At 34.7% G+C, this 25476-nt stretch overlaps 1 protein-coding gene across 3 annotated transcripts in view; it reads right to left on the reverse strand.

The window, feature by feature from the left end:
* Nucleotides 1-2879: 2879 nt before the first annotated feature.
* Nucleotides 2880-25476, reverse strand: part of LOC150083736 (sodium/hydrogen exchanger 9B2-like) — a 163394-nt gene continuing 140797 nt past the window's right edge. For all 3 annotated transcript variants that reach the window (XM_090378182.1, XM_090378183.1, XM_090378181.1), the window contains exons 10-13: nucleotides 18718-18826; nucleotides 12007-12143; nucleotides 6186-6263; nucleotides 2880-3214 (exon numbers count right to left, since the gene is read on the reverse strand). In XM_090378182.1, coding sequence (XP_090234308.1) covers nucleotides 3008-3214; nucleotides 6186-6263; nucleotides 12007-12143; nucleotides 18718-18826 — 531 coding nt within the window. In that variant the 3' untranslated portion in view covers nucleotides 2880-3007. The remainder of the gene's footprint in view (nucleotides 3215-6185; nucleotides 6264-12006; nucleotides 12144-18717; nucleotides 18827-25476) is intronic.

Raw genomic sequence — 25476 nt, forward strand, 5'->3', positions numbered from 1 at the left:
ATGAATATGAAAAGGAGATAGAGAAGATTCTGAAGTTGTTGGACAAATGTGATAGTGAAAGTGATCCAGATGATGTGATGATAGTGAAGGAGGAATCAGATTTCATGATGGAGGATGAGCATATTCCTGACTGTTATGAACCGGAGCTTGACGATCCACCAAAAAAGTATCAAATGTGGCAGTTTATATCTGTTCTCATAATGTCATCCAGGAAAGGGGAGAACTAAGAGGATTAGCACAGAATGTACAGTTACCAATTGACTTCTGGGGACTTTTTATCTCTCCTGATTTATTGGTTGAGAAGAATAATCTGTTCATAAATTAGGAAGAATTATACTAAGGAGAGCAGAGACAGAGACAGTGTAGAAATGAAAACATTTCTTGGCCCACTACTTTGATCTGGTAATATCAACAAGAATGAACCTGCTAATCTGTGGGCTGCTGTGGCACTGGTATAGAGGTGTTTCAGATTGACAATGTCATTGCATTGCTTTCACTTTCTCCTATATTGCTTACAATTTGACAACAAAGCAACACACCCTGCAAGGACCCAAGTGGATAAGCTTGCTCCAATTCAAGGCCTTTTTGAGGTGTTTGTTGGAAACTGTCTGAGGAACTATTCCCCATCAGAATATGTGATGATTGATGAGATGCTTGCATCTTTCAAAGTATATATACCTAAGAAACCAGCAAAGTATGGAATAAAGATACAGGCAACGGCTGATGCAAAAACTTTCTATGTATGTAAAATGGAAGTATATACAGGAAAAGAGCCTGATGGCCCATTCAACTTAGACAATTCATCTATTGGCGTGATCACAAAGCCTTACCTCACAGATCTCAGGAAAAGGCAGAAATATCATGTTTGGCGATTGGCATACCAGTTGTCCACTAACCCTAAGGCTACTTGATAACCATAATTTGACTGCTGTCAGCACACTTCAAAAATATAAACCTGAGATTCCTAAGTAATCCTTAGGGATAAAGAACAAAGCTAGGTGTGACAGTATGTTTGGCTTTACAGATAAAGTGACACTAGTCTCAATACATACAGAAAAAAAATGTTGTTCTCCTCAGCATCATGATGACAGTATTGACCCAGATTCTGGTGATAAGAAGAAACCTGATATTATCACCTTCTACAATTCAACCGAAGGAGGCATTGATATGGGGGGGGGGATATGACACAAAAAGAAAGAGTTGTTGTTGGCCTGTGAATGTTTTCCACTCTACTGAGCATCGTCAACAATAAATTCATACATCCTATATTCTCACAACCCTCAGAACAAACTAAAGAGCCACTTTTCATCAAGAAGTTAGGTATGAAACTCACAGAGGACACTCAGAAGAGGAAACTGCAGAACATGCATCTGAGAAAAGAACTCAGACCAGAAATTAGAAGAATATTGTAAGGAGCAACATCCTTCTAGCCACAGACAGAACAGGGGACAAAAGATATATATTTTGTAGTATATCATGTAATCGTAAGGTGAAAACAGTGTGTAACAGTTGCCGTAAGCATGTGTAGTGACCACAGCAAGATGCTTGTCAGTTGCACTGACTGTCAAGATACAATATCAGGCAGTAAATCAGGATAATGGTGAGGATCTTTACCAGAAACAAACTTCTCTTTCAGGGTTTTGTAATGACCCCCACTTTTATTTGAACAAACTGGAGTTATGCTTGTATAATATATATATACTCCTGTATAGCTTTACTTAATAAATAAGTATTAAAATCAAATTTTATTTTTGTTTAGTTTGCCCACATTTTAAAATAAAAAAATGAATAAATATAAGATAGAAAAAAGATTAACCTCTTCATTAATGAGTAGAGGAATATGTATATTCCACCTTCCTTATATGAATATGAAATATTAGGTAAGATAGTAATAATTTTCTCTATTGGTGGGGTGTTCCAACACTCCACCAGACTAATGCAGGGCTAAAGATGGGGATACTAATACCCCCCCAAAACAATCCTGATTACTCAACACTTCAATATCATATTGTGGTATATATGCAATGCATTGATCATTGGTTAATGTCTTCACTAATAAACAATATCCCAGTGTCACCATTGCTAAAATAAAAATAGAACTCAATATTAAGAGTAAAGTTTAAAAAATGTTAAAAAATACTGAAAATTAAAAACAGAAAAATAAGTTAGCAATATGGCCTTAGCAGCCCTTGTGCCATTAAACAACAAAACAACAACATAAGTTAGCAAAATGCAAAAATAATTTTATCTGTTAAATAAACTGATCAGTAATAAAACGTTGGACAGTACTGATTTAATCTCTGAACTGCATCAACATGGCCTACATAGCTGTATATCAAAGCTTACTGTAATGTCTATGATCATACAGTATCAAATTATGCAGTTTGCTTGCCTGCTTTAAACATTTTCTCATTCTGAATAATGAAAAATTTTAGTTAAATATATTTTGAAATAAAGAGGTATTTTAGAATTTTGAATTGTAGTTTTAGCTTTTGTGGGAAATCACATGGCCTAATCATAAATAGCTACATTTAAGTCATTTTTCACCAAATGACCCATGCCACCAAAGTTTGAACACCCTTAGGTAGAGATAAATATTAATACAGAATGCTATTCTATTAAAGATTAAGAATTTAAATTTCAGAGCTTGAAATGATCAAAACTAGATAAAGATGACATGAGTTAAGATATCCCAGCATGCATTACAGAGCTAATTAAACCTTGATGGGATATCTTGCCATGCATGCCTAGGTGGTTAATATATTTATTTACACATTCATGATTTTATCACATGTATAAAGACTTGGCTAATCACAAAGATATAGTTCTAAAAAGTTCTGAAAATAAATAGATGCTAAATAATGATATATGACATGTTTATGGGGGGGGGGTGTCTCTTCTACTTCTTCACCAGATATCTAAAATGGGACACAGCAGTGAATGTACAACAAGAGTGATTGTTTCAAACAGCACAATATCATCCTGAAACACATATTTTGCACCATGATCACAACTTATCCACAGCAGTATCACTGCTTCCTGATTTGATCTCTTTAATCTCTGAAAAGGTGTCTTGGTCAGTCTTATGGGTTTCTTGAGCCTCTGGATAAATATCTTGATCTGTCCTCTGCAGAAGTTTCGGACCACTTAAAGCAATAGCTATGGCTCCGAGTGGTGCAGTTATTAAGATGGATAAGACAGCAACAGTCAAAATCTAAATATTTAAATTAGAGCAAACAAGGAATGTTATGATAAAACTGCATCAGTCAAAATAAATTAAATAAACTCTTAAGAGAACACTTCATTTGTCAAAACACTTCATTTTTAACTAAAGTTAGCTGTAAAATGTGCTACACACCCAATTAGTGTGCAACTCACTCCACAAAATGACATCTTGTATTTTAAAATTAATTCATTCCAACTTTTATTTTTTTAATTATTAAATAGAACTAATGATTTCTAAACAGCTTCTTTTCTTTTTTATTAAGTTAACCCTATGAGTTTTCTATAATTATTCATTTATACTGATGACACTCAATTTAAAAACATAACACCCAATGAAAGTACTGTATAAAGTATATATCTATATAAAGTTGTCTAAAACTCAAAATAATAATTTATTAGGGAAATGAAAATTAGGTTATATTGTTTTAAATTAAATTAAATTAAAATAAATTTAAGAAACACATGAACCACAAAATACAAAAATTTCATTAATGCTGTTAATAGGGTTATTTGTAGGGAAAGGTGCTGTTCTGCTCCTATGAACCTAACAAACACTATATCAAAAAATGAATAAATAAAAATATATAAATAAAATATATATATGACATCAAAATATTCTTTAAAGCTCCAACCGTGTGAATATAGAGAATTGAAATTATAAAATAAAAATAAAATGTATATTTCACAAAATATAATAATAATAATAATAAGATTCTTTATTAACATAAATTTTATACACTAGTGATTCCTTACACAGAAAGCCAGAGGAATCTTACAATTAGTTGTTTATACAAGTAATTTTGATTTATAAAAAAAAAAATAATAATAATAATAAAAAAAATAAATAAAATAATAATTAATAGATCAAAGCACAGATAATAGTCAAAATGTAAAAATGAATGAAGTAGTAATTACAGCGAAAGAGGAATACAAGTTGAGCAGAAACAAATTACATAAGTTAACTAAGATCGGCACTTACAAAAATGTCCTTTACAAACAGCAAGATAGGACAAGATGCCATCTCAGTATGCCTTGTCTATCGTCCACAGGTCGATGTTGAGCGAGTTGAGAGTGTCCAGAGTCACATTAGGGAAGTGTCTCTTGAAATTCTGTAACCGCTGGAGCCTTGAGCATAAGGAGGGAGTATACGGAGATGTCTGCCTGGCAAACGCCAACCAACCGTGTTCCAGATGTTGATGTGATCCTGCTTAGCTGAGCAAAGATGAAGGAATGACTTTATTTTTAGCACATGGGCTCTGTGGACTATGGGCGTATATTGCAGGTTGCAGCAGAGAGTAGATTTTGATGTTGTGTAGTTCTGGTGCAACCACAAGTTGGCCCACTTCAGCACCCAGAATTCGAGGCCCCATAGTTTCCTGAGGCTGGTGGGTGGTGCCGCCGACCAAACTTCCACGGCATAGGAGAGTACACTACAGAAGTAAGTTGCAAGGTACTTCTTGATTATTTTCTTATTGTGCGTTTTGCGTGTAAATATTTTGCAAAATGTTTACATATATTATATGTAAACATTTTGCAAAATATTTACACATATAATATAAAAACTGGTAAAATATATTCGATTAAAATAAGGCAAAAGTGGAATAAACAAGGTAAAAACAGGTTTATTCATTGTAGGAAACTGAACAGCTTTATTCATTGCAGGAAATTAAATGGGTTTATTCATTGAAGGAAATCGAACAAGTTTATTCATTTATTCATTACTCTAATGAATTTTTGGTTGACAAAGATATTCTGGGATGTCAAAAGCTACAATTTTTACCTTTACCCTGTTTGAACTTATTTTAATTGAACAGTCTTTTATCAGTTTTTATATTTTTATATTTTGTATAAATATTATATTTGTGAAATATGCATTTTATTTTTTATTTTAATTCTGTATATTCAGTCGGTTGAAGTTTTAAAGAATATTTTGATGCCATTCATCCCCAACCTAAAAGGTCTCTTTTATTCACAATAAACATAAAAATAAGATTTTATGTTTCCTTATTTATTTCATAGAGGGTGGTGGCCATATTTTATATTTAGTAGATTTGTTATTTCTCACAATGTTCGGGGTACATCAGGGTACATCAGGACATACTGATATTTGGCTAGGATACCAATGAGTGATTGAAATACAACCCATTTTCAGACTTCACAAGTGCTAGTGTCCCTTGAAAAGATAGTGCTTGCAGGTGCTTTGTTTCCTTTTGGGGGATTTTTGTGTTCTTATTTTAGCTCATTCATTCATTGGAGGTGTGCACATGTGTCTCTTTATGTATGTTCACTCCTCCAAGGGAAAGTATTGCTTTGGTCCTCCTCTTTTCTTTTCTATTCTTATTAATCTTATTTTTATGTTTATTTTATTTATTCATTTTTTGTTTTGATGTAGGAGTGACTAGGTCCATAGGAGCAGAATGGCATGCCTTGCCTTACAAATAACCCTATTAACAGCATTAATTAATTTGCTGTATTTATTCAGAAAAGCAATTTGAATATTTCTTAAATTAAGTTTAATTGACTCTTGATTTTTTAAGGAGTCCTTATGTGCTGTAATGTAATAACTAGATCGTATGTATAGCTTAGCTTAATTTAAAACTCAAAATGCCAATGAGGAAGAAAAAAAGATAGCCCACGTTCATCAAAATATAGTTTTTGAAGACTAAATGCGCAAGGCATAATATGTTATGGGTTGAAATTAACTATATAATATTGGTGTAAATATTATATAGTTAATATATAACTATTAACTGAGAATAAATAACAGTAGTCTCCTCTATTAGAGAAGTGTTGTTTATTTGAAGTAGTGCAATACCTGGTATCTCATGAAGAAGGTAGCCACAATATATGAGATAAAATCAAAAGATGCCTTTACACTACTTATGTAGTTAAACTTATGGGTAAAAATGGTGTATTTACACCAATATTATATAATTAAAATACAGTGTACTTTGACTTACTTGAATTCCCATTGTTTCCATATCCATCCCAGCTTTTGTTTTTCTGGCATAATCCAGAGCAACAGGTCCTATTGCTGCCTAGAAAAAAGAAAATAAATAAAAGAGTCATCATTATAATGAATCAATTAACACATATAGGGATGCAAAGATGCATCTTCATAGAGAAGTAAGTTCTGGTTCTTATTTTTTTTAATTTCTCACATTTCTTGTATTAAATCAAGTGGATAAGAGGTGAACTTCTTAAAAGTAAGAAGCACTGGCTGCTATAAATATATATTTTGTACTACATGAGATTTTGTACTACATGACAAGGAAACATTAATATGCATTCAACTGTCATGAACTTCTGTACAAGTAGTTACATTTTACCCTTTTGCAAGTATGCACATACACATATATGTTTGGGCCCAGAGGGATATGAACACACATACACACACATTTTTTGTACAGACCATTTTTTGTACACTGTTTTGAAACTCTACAAGGATGTGCTGTCACATCCCTGTAGAGTTTCAAAGTTGATGAAACTAAATCAAATAAGAAATATATAAATACAGAAGTTACTACATTGAAAAAATAATTTTTTTTTTACATTTTTTACTTTATTTTTAATGAAATTTTGATAATAATCAAAATTTCATTAAAAAATAAAGTTAAGATTATTTAAGATAGTAAAGATTACTGTTAAAAATAACAAAAAGAATATATATACATATCTAAATATTTGAATTGAAAACACTTCACCTGTATAAAGTTTAAAATCTATTTATTGCTAATAGAGTCCAAAAACATGTGTTTCACAGATATAGTGTTTACTTAAATATCCCCAATAACTTCACACCACGTGTCCAAGTATTGCCATTACAAAACTCATACCTTGATTAGTAAAAATGATCCCTTTGTTGCTCTTTTCTATACAAAGGTCCACATCCAAAAAATTTAATACTGAATAATGCCTCTATGCAATATTCAAGATGTGCACTAAACCTCCCTGCTGTATACAGCAGAGAAATCATTGCTTTCTCAAGTGTCTGTTTATCATTTCACAATACTCTATACTGGAAGTTCTGGCTGCAATGCTCAGATCAAATAATGTAATATCACAATGTTAGCATTAGCATTAGTTGAGGCATATGATGCAAGAAAGCAAGCTTATACATCATCAACCAAAAAAAAAAAAAAAAAAACAAACCTTCCCATTTCATGTATCTGGTCACTCCAAATGTTTGTCTAGTTCAGTCTTAAATTTATTTAAGCTATCAATTTCCACAACAACAGATGGAAGTTTGTTCCAGCAATCAACTACCCACTGGCTAAAGGCAAACTTTCACACATCTCTTCTACAACTGTCTTTCCTCAATTGGAATCTATGCCCCCTCAGGTTCTTAGTCTGAGCAAGCAGAAGTATCCCATCAGCATTGAGCCTGCTCAAACCATTCAAGGCCTTCATCATCATCATCAGCCATTATCAATCCACTACAGGATGAAGGCCTTTCCAGCAATTTTCTAGTTTCTTCTGTTTTGTGCAATGGCCATCCATTTACTACCCACAAACTCATGAATTTCATCTGTCCATCTCCGTCGTTGTCTTCCAGGTTTTCTTCTAGCTCCTCTTGGGTACCATTCTGTTATTCTCTTAGTCCATTGGTCATCATGTCTTCGAGCTATGTGTCCTACCCAAGACCATTTTAGTTCTTTAGTTTTGATAAGAATGTCCTTTACTTGAGTTTGCTGCCTAATCCATGTGTTTCTCTTCTTATCTAACAGTCTGATTCAAAATATATTTTGTTCCATTCTTCACTGTGTCATTCTCAGCTTCTCTTCCATTCTTTTGGTGAGTGCTCAAGTTTCACTTCCATAAGTCATGGCGGGTATATACAATGGTTCATTATTTTACATTTCAGACAAATTGAGATATTACTCCTCAGTATGTGACTATATTTCCTGAATGCTATTCATCCAAAATTTATTCTTCTCTTGACTTCCAGCCATTTATCATTATTACAGCTGATGACTTGTCCCAGATAAGTATATGACTCCACCTTTTCAAGTACTGCTCCTACAATCATTATATCCCTTTCTATGGCATACTTGTTCATCATTACTTTTGTTTTAGCCATATTCATCTTTAGTTCAAAATCCTTACTAACTCTACATAACTGATTAAGATTTTCCTCTAATTCTTTGGGATCGTGGCTCATGACCACAATGTCATCTGCAAATCGTAAATTAGGTACTCTCCATTCACATTGACTCCTTTCTGCGACCAGTCTAATCGTCTGAAAGCTTCCTCAAGGGCAGCAGTAAACAACTTTGGAGATATTGTGTCTCCTTGTCAAACTCCTTTCTCAATTTTAAATTTCAAGGCCTTATACTCCTCAATCAGATCTCCTCACAGGTGCGTAGTCTCCAGATGCTGCAACTTGCTGAACTTAAGCCTTTCTTCATAAACGCATCCCTTTGTTCTTTTATGTTCTCACCAATCTTGTTGCCCTCTCTGTACTCGTTCTAGCAATTCTACATCCTTCTTAAAATGAGATCTCCAGACCTGTATGCAATACTCAAGGTGTGGACACTATTGCCTTATACAAAGGGATAATCACCTCCTTGTCTCTGCTAGCAAAATTGTTATATATCATTGACAAAACTCCATGACCTGCATGTACAATAAGTCTTTTTCGTTTTCAACTATCTTGAGTTTGTTGCTATCCACAGCATGTTATCCAAGGTTACAGCTACTATTTATTGATGATATACATCAAATGCTATTTTCCAGTTCATTTGAATAATTTATCTGTATCTTTCTATTTCTATTTCTATTTTTTCAAGTAAAATACTCTGATTAGTGTTATTTATAATCCTGTCTACTTTTTTTATCATGAGCAAACTTTAAGTTATTTCAAACATTACATTTGGAATATAATACATCAATGTCATTAATATACATCAAGAATGGCAAAGAACCCAACCCTTCTCTTTGTGAGAATCTGTTCATGATGTGGGTCTAAGAAGAGTCCATATATAATTACATTCTGTCTTCTACCGTGCAACCATCCCTTTTGAGTAGCAACTTACTGTTAATGTCAAAATCATTCTCTTTGATTTTTTTGATGGATGCTGGAAATGCCATTCTCGTTTGTCATACATATTGATAATGTTACATATATATATTTGCTGCCTTCTGCTGTATTCTATCCTGACAAGCATTCCATTTTGAATCAGAGGGTTTACCCTCTGATTCATAGGGAGAGATCATGTTGAGGTAAGATTAAGGGAAGATCTCCCCTTAACAAAGACGTTCTGGTATTCCCTTATAATTCCATTTATGTTGAGATGAGCTTATATTACATCCTTAACTATGGACTCCATCGATGGATCTTCTGTTCAACAATCCTTAAATACAGACTCATGAGCCCATCAATTCCCCCCCCAACCTCTGGCAAACAGGAAAGATATTTTCACATTTTCAATCTAGACTTTGTCCAAATCCAAGGATGCTCATTATTACAGTTAAAGGTTAAATTATGTCTTTTGCTGCATTCTTTAATATAATTAATTATCTTCCATCAGCTCCTGGTGTTTTAACCCCTTCCCAGAACATTTTTTTTCTGAAAATGTACCATAATGGATCGACTTTTTTTATTTTACAGATTAAAAGCATGCATCATGCAAATACTCATTGTATAGTTTTTGTTTTTTATAAATTTTTCAGTAGAAAATACATGGGAGTAATTAACCCATTTGGGCTATCCCGAGTTATCTTATGTATGCCAAAAAGTGCACAAATTATACAGATTTTTAAAATAAATTAGTGCTTGAGCTAAAAAAAAGGAACAGAAAAACACTCTTCACTACTCATTATATAAATAAAATTTTAAAAATCAAGTGGAACGCACAAGCAGTAACATGCTGCCACAAGCGATAATCGTGAACTAACTACATTCTGACATACGGCCGCTGCAAGTGGATAGATGAGGTGAGCGTCGCTTACGGGCAGCAATTTAAGAGGTTGCCGAAATATTTTTCAATATTGTTTTTGCTTATCAGTATTCAGCATTTAGGACGGCAAATTTTATTTTGCTTACTGGCGGCACATAGGAACGCATGCTACTGTTCTGACATTGCTGTATAATAAGGTAAAATGAAAGCCAGTCATCTGCTGCCAGGCATAAGAAAATCTCACTAATGCAAAATTAGCCAGATAAATGCCCGAGAAAATACGTTTCAATTGTAAATTTGGAGGTATTATTGTTTGCTTCGGGTATTATTGTATTCCGAGATATATTGTGTAGTTCCAAATAACTTTTAAAACTAAAAACGAGATATCTCGGGATAATCCATGAAGGGGTTGACCATAATAATTCCTTTTCCAGTCTGTTTTCAGTTATCATAAAAATCATGCAATTTTTAGTTAGTATATAAGTCTAAAGATTTTATAGCTTCTTCATGTAGGAAGAAGATATGAAATATTTATTCAACTTATCAGTAACCTGTTTGGGGTCATCAGTACTGTTACTGGTTAACTTTATACAGAGTTGTTTATATTTAATGTAGGACTACCTGATAATTTGATGCTATATAAGCTTGCTTTCTTGCATCATATGCCCTGCTAATGCTAATTTATATTCATTCCATGTATTTTTTTTCAATGCCAGCTAATAAAAGGATCACTGTTTTTCTAACATCTATTTTAGTCTATATTTTGAACAATATCTTTTTTTGGTATAAAAAGCCTAACTTCATGAATAACTTCTTTAAATATTTAGCAGTTGTATTTGTTATAATTACTAGTTAGTTCCACTATAAAGAGTTCAAAAGATGTTAAGACCATTCTTTCCCTCTTGCCTTGACTTGACAGTATTATCAATCCATTTTAATATACTGTGATCATTGCTTGCTAATGGTCCCTTTACTTGACGATTCTTAATATCTGAAGGATCCTTTCTGATAAGCATGTCAAAAATATTTCCATTGTAGTCATCAAAAATTCCAGAAACTGAATTTGTGACTACAATGGAACAAAATGAATGAGCAACTCATTAATTCTAGTTAATGCTAAGAAAATTAGTCTCCCATAAGACATCCTGATCTTTCATCCATTCTATTTGTCTGTATAAATGATCTTTATATCCATCACAGCCCATGTGGTCTACAACCTACTCCTATTTCCTCAATACTTACATAACACCACACTCACTTAACATTACATAGACAGTTCTTGTCTTCTGGGTGCACTGTTTTTGAATCTATGTGCTTTTTGATGAAATACATACCCCTTCCCCACAATCATATCTATACTTCCTGTGCATATGGTGCAACATACCATAATAAAATTCAGCACTCACCTTATCAGAAACAAGGTTTCTGATATTCCTATTATGTAGCATTTGATTTAACCAATACTTCAAGTTCATTAAAGCATCTGCCAATTTGTATTTGTAACTCATAGCACACAGCCTAAATAACTGCCTGCAGCAGAGCCTTTTCCCATCAACTTCGAATTGGAACAGCAATTAGGAGCACTTTTAACATTCTCACTCTTGACAATTAGCTACTATTTCTTCATTATAAACATTCCTGATGAACTGAAAACAAGCTTTTTCAACAAGTGTGGACAATAACAGTTACATTCAATGTTTCAGCCATGAGGATTATAGCAAGTGCCTTGTAATATAGCTATTGGCCAAGAGAAGGATTAGAATTAGTGAGCATTAAATGCTAAAATATTGGAAAAAAAAAATTAAATTCCAAATTAGAATGCCTAATATTTCCTATTTAGAGAACTAATTTAATTTACTTTAATTCAACTGCATTTTCTTACCTGCACAGTAGCCTTTGGAAGCCAAGCAATAGCAATAAATAGCTGTTCTTTTAAAGAAAATCCTGCTCCAAAGACAACCAAAAATGAAACCATTATTCTTATAACTAAGCCAATGCCTAATGTGGCCACTCCCATAGCTATAAAGAAATGTGATAAGAGATTATCTTTTCTAGAAAAGAATATGTAAATGAATGCAATGATTTATCAAAATTTTGACTTTAACTTATTTTGATAGAAAATTTACAAGATAGCTCATGGATATTTATTTTAAATATCACAAAATTGAAAAAGAACTATACATTATTAGAAAATGACTAACTAAAAATGTAAGGAAATTTTTTTACCAAAGGTGTTAAGTTTCAATTAGTAACTTATTGTGGAAGAATTTTCTTAGTAACGAAGTTTGGAATCACTTTTGGTTATAATGATTATTATAACAATCAACACATAATCTGCATCTCTGTTGTACTTTTCAACACCAACACTCACCTCCTTTATGTCTCCAAATTTCCAGATATAAATTAATTCTAATTACTTAGAAGAGGAGTGCAACATGGCTGGTCATCTTAAAGGAAGAAATTAATTAACACATTTGCTGCCTTTATGCATACATGTGTAAAACAGCACTATTAGAGATGTGCTGCAATGCACTTCTGTGTTCAAAATGTACCCAAGCACTATGCTGTAATGCATACAAGGGTAATTCTTAAGCACTGCCAATGAGTGCCATAAGGTAGTTGGGAAATTAACAACTATTCGGTATTAGCATACTGATTGAACACTTCACAGTAATGCTTAGCTTTTGTTTATAGACTTGACACGAGTTTTACTTGTTCTTTGCTTGCGTAGATGTTAGTGTATATATAAGAATAAACTTTCTATAAAATTTAAAGATTTGTTCTGATTTACAGTTCAACACAAAAGCAAGTGTTCGCTTTTAGCAATGAATTCCAGACTTTTAATTTTCAACCATCATCATCATCAGCCATTTTCAATCCACTACAGGTTGAAGGCCTCTCCAGCAACTTTCCAGTTCCTTCTGTTTTGTGAAATGGCCATCCATTTACTGCCCACAAACTCTTGAATTTCACCTGTCCATCTCCATTGTTATCTTCCAAGTTTTATTTTAGCTCCTCTTGGGTACCATTCTGTTATTTTCTTAGTCCATCTGTCACATGACTTCGAGCTATGTGTCCTGTCCTAGTCCATTTCAGTTCTTTAGTTTTGATAAGAATGTCCTTTACTTGAATCTGCTGCCTAATCCATAAGGTTCTCTTCTTATTCAACAGTTTGATTCCTAATATAATTCATTCCATTCTTCGCCGTGTAGTTTTCAGCTTCTCTTCTGTCCTTTTGTGAGTGCCCAAGTTTCACTTCCATAAGTCATGGTGGGGAGTATACATTGGTTCTTTATTTTATGTTTTGAGATATTGCTCCTCATATGTGACTGTATTTCCTGAATGCTACCCATCTAAAATTTATTCTTCTCTTGACTTCCAGCCACTTATCATTATTATAGCTAATGACTTGTCCAAGATAAGTATATGAATCTACCTTTTAAATTTCTGCTACTTCAATGATTATATCCCTTTCTGTGGCATACTTGTTCATCATTAGTTTTGTTTTAACCATATTCATCCTTAGTCTGAAATCCTTACCAACTCTGCATATCTGATTCAGATTTTCCTCTAATTCTTTGATCACAGCTTATGATCACAATGTCATCTGAAAATCGTAAAAGGTTTAGGTACTCTTCATTAACATTGACTCCTTTCTGAAACCAGTCCAATCATCTGAAAGCTTCTTCAAGGGCTGCAGTAAACAACTTCAGAGATATTGTATCTCCTTGTCGAACTACTTTCTCAATTTTAAATTTGCTACTGTCTTTGTCTAGTCTAATAAAGGAGGTAGTGTTCCCATATATTTTCTTCGAAATTATAATGAACGGGATGTCTGTGCCTTGTCTTTCCAGTGCTCGAAACATTGCCTTATGCTGTATGGAGTCAAATGCCTTTTCATAATCCACAAATGCCAGGCATAATGTCATTTTATATTCATTTCCATTCGTCATTAGCTGTGATATTACGTGAAGGTAATCCATAATTGAGAATTCTGTCCTAAAGCCAGCTTGCTCTTTTGGTTGATTCTCATGAAGTATTCTTTCTAATCTGTTAGTAATGACCCTTGTGAACAACTTGTAGATGTGGGACATCAAGCTAATTGGTCTATAATTTCCAATTTCTGATTTGTCTCCTTTCTTATGCAGCAAAATTATGATTGCAATATTTCACTCCTTAGGCGTCACGCTTTTTCACGCCTTATTTTGTGAAGAGTCTTGCCAGTCTCTGTGTCATATCTCTTCCTTCTAATTTTAACAACTTTGCAGTGACTTCATCTTCACCTGGGGTTTTTGATTCTTCACTTTCTTCAATGCATGTTCTACCTCATCAGGAAGGATATCAGGTATGTTGTATGTGTTGCTAATTTGTGATCACTATTTCCCACTGCTGGCATCATTTCCTTGCTCCTTATATAATACTTTATAGTAGTTTTCTGCTGTTTGAATTATGCATTCTCTGCTATTTACAAGTACACCGTCACTGTTCTTTAGATTCAGTTATCATTTGTCTTCTTGTATTACTGATTATGACTGCTGATTTAAGTCCTTTGTTTTCCCTTAATGCTTGTTCTGCTTTTCTTGTGTTAAATCTTCTTATGTCCTCTCTTTAGTCTCTTTCTAATGGCTTTACATAACTGAATAAGGACAATTTTGTCCTTGTCAGTGTGTTTATCTTGCTCTTAATTTGTTGTCTTCAGTTCATCATGACAAGTGTTTCTTGACTAATTTTTTCTTTTTACCAATAGCTACAAAGGTTGAAAAATGGTAATTTTCAATCATTACGTACTAATTTTTGGAATGTTGGAGATGTCAGAATGTTGAATTTTTTAAACATTCCAAAAATTACAGCACATTGAATCGATTCTTTTACATTTCGGTTGAAGAGAATATGTTAATCAACACTAATATACCATGTGAGAGACAAAGCTGTAGCTGCGTTACTGAAAACATCTCAACAGAAACATTTGTGCAATTTGGTGACATTTTGAGAAATCACTCTGTTTCATGTTGTCTATAATAACTATACAAGGTGTGGCTATTGAATAACAAGACAGTTGGAATAAAATAAATATAATGAAATATTGTCATACCTTACAAGTTATCCCCTTCAAAATAACTGCCTTAGACTTGCACACACTGTTCCATACATTTTTTTCAAGTACAGAAAAATTTCTAGAAGTCATCTTCTATAAGCCCTTTTAACACTTCAGTCATTTTTTTCTGAATGTCAATGGACTGAAAATAGGTTCCCTTAAGTACACTTCAGTTCAGGGAAGAAAAAAAAGTCACAAGGGGGATAGGTCTGAGTCTGATGAGAGGGTACATGTTAACCTCACAGGGATTTGGGTTTTTTGGCAGAAACTGTCAAACAGAGTGCATTGCCTTGATGGAGAATCCCACTATCCTTCCACAATTCAGGCCTCTTCCTTCAAATTTTTTTCTTGCAGCCTTGTTAGAACTTCAATGTAGTATGTTTGATTGACAGCCTGATCGAGTGGAACATATTCCGCCATAATTCCTTTAATATCGAAGAAAACAAGAAGGCATGGTTTTCATTTTTGATTTTGACATTCTTGCTTTTTTTTTTCGGTCTACAGAATTGTTTTGTCTTCCATTGCATTGACTGTCCTTTAGTTTCTGGATCGTGCCAGAACAGCCAACTTTCATTGCAAATAAGCACAGTACAGGTGACCCCCGCTTAATGCTGATAATTCGTTCCGGAAAAACAGACTGCTAAGTGAATCCGCACTAAGCGAGCGCCGCATTCCCATAAGGTAACATATGTATTTGTGAGTTGCAGTCGGTGCCATAGGATATTTCCTAATCAATAATAAACAGTAGTGAAAAGATGCACAAATGTCGGTCAAAATATTTAATATTTGAATATTTGTACATATAAAATATTCTGCATTACATATGTATATAATTATGTGGTAACTACTTACGTATCAAAATTAAACTTAAAATTCCAAATAAAATCGTGAATTTAATTGATCTAAATTGATGAATTTAATCATGAAAAATGTGTCTATTTTGGATTGAATTTGGCCCTCTTCCAAATAAACTAAAAGAGGTATTAATTTTAAATCCCCCTCAGTGTTACCACCCAACAATAAAGTCAGCCAATCCTTTGCCACTTTGAAACCTGGCATGTTTTTTTCTTCTTTCAATATGAAACTTCTTTTAGGTCCTGCTTCATCTATGTTAAAAACTTGCTGAGAAGTATAACACATAATATACTTCTTCAATAATTTTAACAAATTCTTTTTTGAAAGTTTTGGCTCCTTCTGCACTTGCAGCTTCTCCCTGGATTTTAAATATATTCAACCAGCCCTTACTAGTTTTAAATGGTTCCACATTTTTTTTTTTTTTTTTTTTTAGGCCAGTTTTCTTCAGATCATCATATTGACTAATCTCTCTTTCTCTTTTTTTTTTTTTTTTTTTCTTTTAATAATATTTAACTTAACTGAATTCTGCATTGGATATTATCTTCAATAAAATCAGTTAAAGTCTTTCCATTTCAATCCTAATAGCCAGCCTAGCCCTAATTGCTTGCAGTGGAACAGCTATCTTTCCCGCTGCTAAAATTAATGCTTTATTTTTTTTATAATTGTTCTTACAGTTAAACTTGCAAGTCCTAAATAATGGCACACATCCACTTGTCTTTGACCAGAATTGATTCGCTTCAAAACATCTAATTTAATTTTCAAATTGTCTTTTTCTTACATTTATAGTCTTCGTACTGCGCCCAGACATTGTTGCCTTTTCATTCTTATCGGCCATTATTAACTCTTCAAAAATGTAACTGCATTGGTTGCATTAATTATGATACAATATTCAAGTAAACTGTCCGTTACGCATGATGTCTAATACGGTACTGAGTGATGACTAGACTTCAGATAAATGCATATAACGCAAATATTACAAGCAATATACTTGATCATTTTTTAAAATGTTGATCTTGGAACTATGTAACAAGTCACTGTACTGCAATTAAATTTGCGTGTGAGAAAATTTCACTGAGCGTGGGAAAATTTCTCAAGTCGGCGTGGGAAATGTTTCAATGCTGTTTTGCTATTCATTTTCAAGCTATCGACTCCATCAAATGAAACAATTTCATTAAATATGCCAAAAATGCAATCTGTAAAAGAGCATTATAGTGATCTGTGACAGCGTTATAGTCAGATACGGGTTATAATATAAGAACAGCGTTATAGCAAATCAGCGTAAAGTGAACCGCATTATAACGGGGGCCTGCCGTACTTAGAAAATCTGGATCTTCTTCTTCAATTTGTTTCAGAACGTCTTCACAACTTGGAGTCTTCTCATTCTTTGTCTTCATTCTAAATTTTTGGCACCATCTTGGCACACATTTTTCTTATGCCTAAATTTTCAGTTAAAACTTGTCTAACTGTTTCTTTGTCCACATTGAGTTCTGATGCAACCATTGTAATGCTTAAATGACAATCACTTCTAATCAATGTCCTTAACCAGTCCACATTCTCATCAGTTTTCATGGATACTGACAGATGAATGATAGGACAGCCTGTCATTCATCATCTTCAACATTGTCTCTTCCTTCTAAAAATCTTCCCCATGAACTTGACATAACAACTCATAATTTTGAGTTGGTGTTTTTGTTAAAAAATTTGAGTTTGATTTGTTATTCAATTCTTTTGTCTGTAATTTTTCTGGAAAACTTCAAAAACAAAGTAATAGAAATCTGTCTCACTGCAAAACAAATGGGTGTGTTGGAAGGTGACTTGGGAGGCAACTAGAAAAAGATTCAAAGTCAATTACTGTGACTTTGTTTCATAGGTGGTGTGTGGTGTGTAGTGGCTGCATATGCAGGCTCATTATTTAAGAGACACACTCGTTAGAAGTTAATTCCAAGGATTATTAAAAATCTAATTACAACAAAAGTATAAAAAAATTATTATACATCTAATTACAAAAATGTCATGAACATAACCAAGAAGGGAAATGATGGTCAGATTATTCTTCTGGAGAGTGGTGGGGGGGCGAGAAAAATGTTCAATGTTAGAACCTAACACAAATTGTTAAACTACAGTAATGATGCATAACTAAAAAAAAAAAGGAAATCAGAAGGAATCCCTTAAAAACATCCTAAAGAAATTTGAGAGAATATACCATAAACTGAAAGCTGGGGAAAAAAAATGAGGAAGGCTTACCTGTTGGAGAGGCTCAAGGATGGAAGAGGCTTTAACTACCAAAGCTAGAGATCAAGCAGAGAGACTGGGCTTATAAAGACTAGGGTAGGCGAGTAACCAATGAGAAATTCTGTCCACACTGGCCTACCAGTGTGAACTACTCTAAAGCCTAGTAGGCTGGAAGCTACTCTAAAGCCTAGCTACTCAACAGCTACTCTAAAACCTAGTAGGCTTTAGAGTAGCTGTTGTGGGGTGACAACAAGCTGGTATACCGTTCCAGTCAGAGACCAAGAGCACAAAAGTATTTTTTGTTAACTCCATTATAACCCCATAATCACATATTTTGTCTTAACTTTTGAGATAGAGACATATCAATATTAACTGAAAAATGCTAATTAATTAGTAATAAAATAAAATTACCCAGTGTGCTAATATTTAAATTTTCAAGCTGAACTTCTGCACCAATAAGACCAAATAAGATAGGTTGAAATATCTGCCATATTCCAGCAAGAACATGATTAATTGGACTCTATATAAAATAAAATAAAATATTATAGTAATTACTATAAAACTGCTATATTTAATCAAATATAGAAATGAATTTATGGCACACTACAATGTGTGCCATAAATGAACTCTGTATTTATAATTTCTTTATCACAAATATTTTAAAATTCAGATAACAGTATGAATTTATTAGATTAGTTTATATAAAAGCTAAAAATAATAACACAATCAATATAAAAATAGAAAAACTTTGGGAAAAAAAAGTGAATCAAATTTAAAAAAATAAAAATAAATTTATTTTATACTCTGTAAATTGTAGCCAGAAAAGTTTAGAAGTTCACTGTAAATGCTAAATCAGTATACCAGCAACACAACTAACAATGGGCCATGCATTTTTTGTGCATGGTCCATTGTTATCACCATTCAAATTTGAACTTGCAGCATGCATACTAGAGGGCACAAGGGTACATGTACATGTGCTTTGAGTGACCAGGATTTGAGCCCATGACTACTAAATATGGTATTGCTTCTTGTATTCTCTCTATCTTGTGAACTCCTGGCCATATGTGAACTCCTGGCCATATGGCGGTCCTGGAGTATAAACTGTAAACAGACAATTTATTTGTTTATCTTAAGAGTAGAACCAGCCCGGGCTAAATCAAATTTATTAAAAACATCAAGTTAGGGTGGTGTTTTTTTTTTTTTTTTTTACACACACCAGAATTAGCATGTTTATGAAACCGACTCAAAGGCATTAATCTGCTTCATGTGCTTCCCCCTTCCCCAAATCTGACATTTAAAGGGCCATCCTATGTTTAATTACTCTGTGTTTTCCTTTGATTCATTGGGAATTAAACCCCATATCTCATGTAACCACAGAATTGGGAATTAAACCACGTTGTCTGTGGAGACAACTTGTTCCAGTGATTAACAACTCACTGGCTGAAGGAAAACATCCTTAAATCTAGTCTGTAATTATTCCCACTTAGTTTGAATTTATGCCTCCTGGCTCTAGTGTCATTTAATAACATGAAAATTTCCCTTTCATTCAATTTACTATCCCCTTTCAGAGCTTTATCAACCTAAATTAGATATTCCCCCAAATTTACCACACTCTGTACTCCACACATTCAAAATCTTTCCTCATTATTGGTACCCTTTAGCCTATCTCACTTGTCATGTTGCCCACCTTTTGACCTATCAAAACCTTTGATGTTATTTATTTATTTTTTTAGGCCTCTGTATTTGGAGACAGTGTTCTATGTTTCACTTATTTCTATGCTAAGCAGAATTAATTTTTTTTAAACGTTTATAACCTAGTCATTTATACTAATCAGAGTCAAACAAGTTAGTGCATTGCACCATGTTAATTCATAGTAAATCACCGAAGTAAGTAAAATAAAAATTCTTTTGTTATATCTGACATTGTGAATGCCTCCATAACGAGTTGCCCTGATATAACACTACTCCGAATAAGCAACGCTTCACCAGTGGAAAAGGCTAATGTTACTTATTCTCGGTGGATATGCCAAGAATAAGTAACATAGAATACCATATTTCCCCACGTATAAGACGCACCTTAATTTTGGGGCCTGAAATTTGAAAAAAAATGTATTACATAAAGTTATTGAACTCAAGTTTTATTCATCATAAAATTCATACAACTCCTCATCACTGTGAAAACTCCCATCCATTAGCTTGTCCTCATCTATGTCTGATGACGAATCACTGTCTTCATATATTGCCTCGTCCTCAGTTCCATCTATGGCATTTGAAATGCCACACTTCTTAAATGACTTGACAACGATCTCAATCTTGATATTATCCCAGGATCTTTTCACCCAGGTACAAACTTCTATAGTTGGTTTCTTCGCTCTTCCTGCTGGTGTCAAATTGTCCCCAGAAAACTTCATCCATTGGTTCCATTCGTCTCTCATGGCAGCTTTGAAGGGTTTGTTAATGCTGACGTCAAGTGGTTGGAGCTGGGATGTCAGGCCTCCCGGTATGACGGCAAGTTTTGTTTTTTTCTCTCTGCAGCAATCTTCTTTGTGTTTTTTGTTATGTGTGCCCTGAACTGATCAAGCACCAATAGGGCAGGTTTGCATAAGAGCCCACCTGGTCTCCTGCTCCAAACTTTCTCAAACCAGATCTTCATTCCATCCTGATCCATCCAACCCTTGTCATGAACGTGGACAATCACTCCTCGAGGAATGTCTTCTTTTGGCATTGTTTTGTGTTTGAAAATCAGCATAGGAGGCAGCTTGGTTCCGTCGGCACAACAAGCTAGAACAACTGTATAATGGTTCTTTTCATGTCCACTTGTCTTCACAGTTACAGTTTTCATGCCCTTCTTATCAACAGTTCTGTTACTTGGGACATCAAATTGAAGGGGGACTTCGTCCATATTTGCAATCTGTCCCAACTCAAACTGATGTGTCTTCCGACATTGAATGACAAAACGATGAAATTCAAGGACCTTCTGCTCACAGCTTTCAGGCATCTTTTGGGCAAGTCTGGTGCATGTATACATGCTTAGTCCATTCCGTTTCATGAGCCTGAAGCACCAATTGTGTCCTTTGAAATCGGTAACTTCTTTTTCATCAGCAGTTCTTCTTGCCTCATGCTGAACCATCTTTTACAGGAATTCCAATTGCCCTTTGCTCCTCAATCCATATCTTCAATTCCCTCTCTAAATCAGGCCATTTTGCTGACTTGCCTCTCATGGCTTTCTTCTGCCGTGGCGTTTTCAGTAGGGTTTCTTCTTCCCATAGCCAGTCTCGGATTGTTTTCTCAGTTGGAGGAGGACCAAACTTACGTTCAGCAGCAGCACGATTTCCATTCACTTTTGCAAACTGGATCACTTTTAACTTGAATTCAGCACTGTACGAAAATCTTTTCTGAGCCATTTCTGGGCAGAACGTGGCAAAACGTAACCTAATATACCGGTAACAAGTGCAAAACAATGAGCGCAAAAAAAGCGGGAAATGCAAGTAAAAAAATCTACAACCACTGTATAAGATGAACCAGTTTTTAGACCCCAAATTTTTCGAAAAAGGGTGCGTCTTATACATGGGGAAATACGGTAAGTCAAAAGTCTTGAAACAGTGCCATCTGGGTGGTGGTATCTGCCGAGAATAAAAGTAACATTAGTCTTCTCCACTGGTGAAGCATTGCTTATTCAAGGAAGTGCAATATCAGGGCAACTCGTGAAGGAATTCACAATATGAGATATAACAAAAACGATGCCATTTCACCTACTTCGGTGATTTACTATGAACTAGCATGATGCAATGCATTAACTTGTTCGATTAGCGAATTTTCTGTAGTCTGAGGCTTTTAGCCCTAAAAGCTTTTTAGTCTATACTGCTGCAGACCATCTGACCTCTCTCATATTGTGGAGTTATATTCATAACTGGGTTGTCACTTATTGTAACACCAGGGTACCTACCCGCCCACCGATGAGAGGCCAATAAGCCTTGAAATGGTGCCATCTGGAGGAGCTTGATGTTGCCGAGAATAGGTAACAACAGTCTTCCCTACTGGGAAACATTACCTATTCGAGGAGTTTACGAGTTGAGTGAGTGTGAGGAGTTACTGAACCCTTTCATTTTTCAATGACCCTTCTTCTTCTTCCTCTCTCCTACTATCACTTTCCTCTACTTTTTTGCTTTTCTAGGTCTAATAGGGACAGAGATATGGATGAGAAATTTATTCAACACACCGACCCACCCACCAACCTACCTACCCACCCACCCACCCACACCCACACACACCTTTCTCTTAAGGAGCCCCAACATATAGTAATTTCATGGTAATTTTATTAAAATGTTTGCAAATCTGATTGAACTGTTCAAAAATACTCATTATGCATTGTGCAATAAAATATAGTTGGCTCATCCTCTGAGTCACCATGCAATACTAAGTGGTAGACGACTCTCATCACCTGATGTAATACCACAACTTGCTTATTGGAGGCTGGAAGTGTTTGGTCCACAGATCAAGCTCCAACAACTCATTCTCTTCTATAATGCAATAAGAGCAATTTACTGAGATTATGATGGGGGTTATGATGGGGTCTTTTGAGGTTATGATGGGCATCATGGTGAGATCCTATACTGCTTATATTTCAGGGCTATAGCTCTAAAACAGTTTGTTTTAAAGGCAAGTTGCTAGCTAGTCCACCAGCTCCAACCTATTGGTAACTCTCTATAAGGCATCGGAATCAGCTAGTGTATAATCTTGCTGCTTCTACCATGGCAACTGGAGAGAGTCCAAATAGTGCGCAAGTGAGAGGCACTGTCAAGGCTACATTATGTCGAGGGGATGAGAATATTCTTCCTGTATATATGCTATATCCAAAAAGTTTGTTAATTCATAAAATATGTTCTCCTCTCTACTTTTATTTATAAACTGAATGCATCATGAATAGTCAAACTAATGGAATAAACTTATGTGCAAAAAGATCTAAACCTCCAAAAAATTCCACATTCATTTCACAAATATATGAGATAGCAACTCCAATCTCAATCATTTCCGTTTCTGCCTACAATTTGCCAAGCCCCACTTACTTTTTCTCACAGAATCTCAATAATCAGTTGGCTCACACACTGCTCATCTCAGTTGCTCTAATTATTCTTGCTATGATTATTTTTGCTTCAAAGGTGGTACTTGTGCATTATTCATACACAAGTGTGTATGTACACACACACACACACACACACACACACACACACACATGTGACTTTCTCATCTGAAACCTCTTCTGGCTTAAGACATCTCTACTCAATTCTGTTCAAATTCATCCCTTGCCTCTATCATTCTCCCAACTCTACTAACCACTCAGAACTTTTTGGCACCCCCCCACACACAAGTCAGCTTCCTGCTTTTTATTATTACAAAAATACAAAATGGGATGTTCCAAATGGTTTTCTCTTTACTTTGGTTGGAGGAATTAGCATTAGCATTAATGCTAATTCCTCCAACATAAAATGGGATGTTCCATTAGCATTAGTAGAGGCATATGATGCAAGAAAGCAAGCTTATGCAGCATCAGCCAAAAAAAAAATAAATAATAATAAAATAAAATAAAAAAAAACAAAAAAACTTCCACTTCACCCCTCCGTTCATTCGAAATACCTGTCCAACTGAGCCTTAAATTTATTTAGGCTATGAACTTCCACAACAAGGGACGGAAATCTGTTCCACCAACCAACTACCCGCTGGCTAAAGGCAAATTTCCACACATCTATCCTACATCTGTCTTTCCTCAATTTGAATTTATGCCCTCTCAGGTGATTATTCTGAGCAAGAGGAAGAATCCCATCAGCATTGAGCATGCTCAAACCATTCAAGGCTTTATACACCTCTATCAGATCACCTCACCGGCAGGCGCCTCCGCAGCCAGGTGGGAAGGAGCAGCAGTGCGTAGCGCATGCTTCTTGATTAGACCGGGGTTCGAGCCCGTCACCACCAAATACGGAGTATGCGGAAAGGTCAAGGAATGACCACCGCATATCCCGGAGCAATATGGCCTTAGTTGCTAATGCTCCTAAAAACCAAATAACAACAACAACCTCACCGGTGCCTAGTCTCCAGACACTGTAATTTGCAAAACTTAAGCCTTTCTTCGTAAGAGCAACCCTTTGTTCCATTCACTAATCTTGTTGCCCTTCTCTGTACTCGTTCCAGCAGCTCTACATCCTTCTTGAAATGAAGCCTCCAGACCTGTATACAGTACTCAAGGTGTGGCCTGACCATTGCCTTATACAAGGGAATATGGTTTTCCTTATACAAATCCTTATACAATGGCTTTCCTTATACATTGACTTACACAAGGGAATATGGGTCCATATGGTTTTCTCTTTACTTTGGTTAGCGGAGTTAGCATTAATACTAACTCCTCTAACATATGAGGCATATGATGCAAGAAAGCAAGCTTATACAGCATCAGCAAAAAAAAAAAAAAAAAAAAAAACACTTCCCATTTCACCCATCTGGTAACTTGAAATGTTTGTCTAGTTCAGCCTTAAATTTATTTAAGCTATCAACTTCCACAACAAGAGCTGGAAGTCTGTTCCAGCAATCAACTACCTGCTGGCTAAAGGCAAACATCCACACATCTATTCTACAACTATCTTTCCTCAATTTGAATCTATGACCCCTCAAGTTCTTAATCTGAGCAAGTGGAAGTATCCCATCAGCATTGAGCCTGCTCAAACCATTCAAGGCCTTATACACCTCAATCAGATCACCTCGCGGGTGCCTAGTCTCCAGATACTGCAACTTACAGAATTTAAGCCTTGGATTTAAATCTTCCATGATGTTTGAGTTTTAAATCTTCCGTGATGTTTGATCAGATTGTATCAGTGAAATTCTTCTTGTAAGAATGAAATCCTTTATTTCACATTCTGTCCTAAAATCTTGTCCTTTATCAAAACCTTTGTTTTCCAATAAATGTGCTAAGGTCATTCAAGATAAGAATATAGCATACTGAAATTGACTAATATCCAAATCTCCAACTTAATTTTCTGCCTACATTAAAATGCACAATTGTAAAAGTTATTAATTTTAAAACTAAATTTTGAAGGCTAAGAGTAGAAAATTTGCTTTTTGTCCAAACAGTAGTCAAGCATTCTGTTCTCTTGCCAAAGCCATCGCCCACAACTTCTGTCC

This window comes from Mastigoproctus giganteus, chromosome 7 (assembly GCF_048544385.1).
Source record: "Mastigoproctus giganteus isolate SK-2022 chromosome 7, ASM4854438v1, whole genome shotgun sequence".
In the NCBI taxonomy this organism is placed as follows: domain Eukaryota; kingdom Metazoa; phylum Arthropoda; class Arachnida; order Uropygi; family Thelyphonidae; genus Mastigoproctus; species Mastigoproctus giganteus.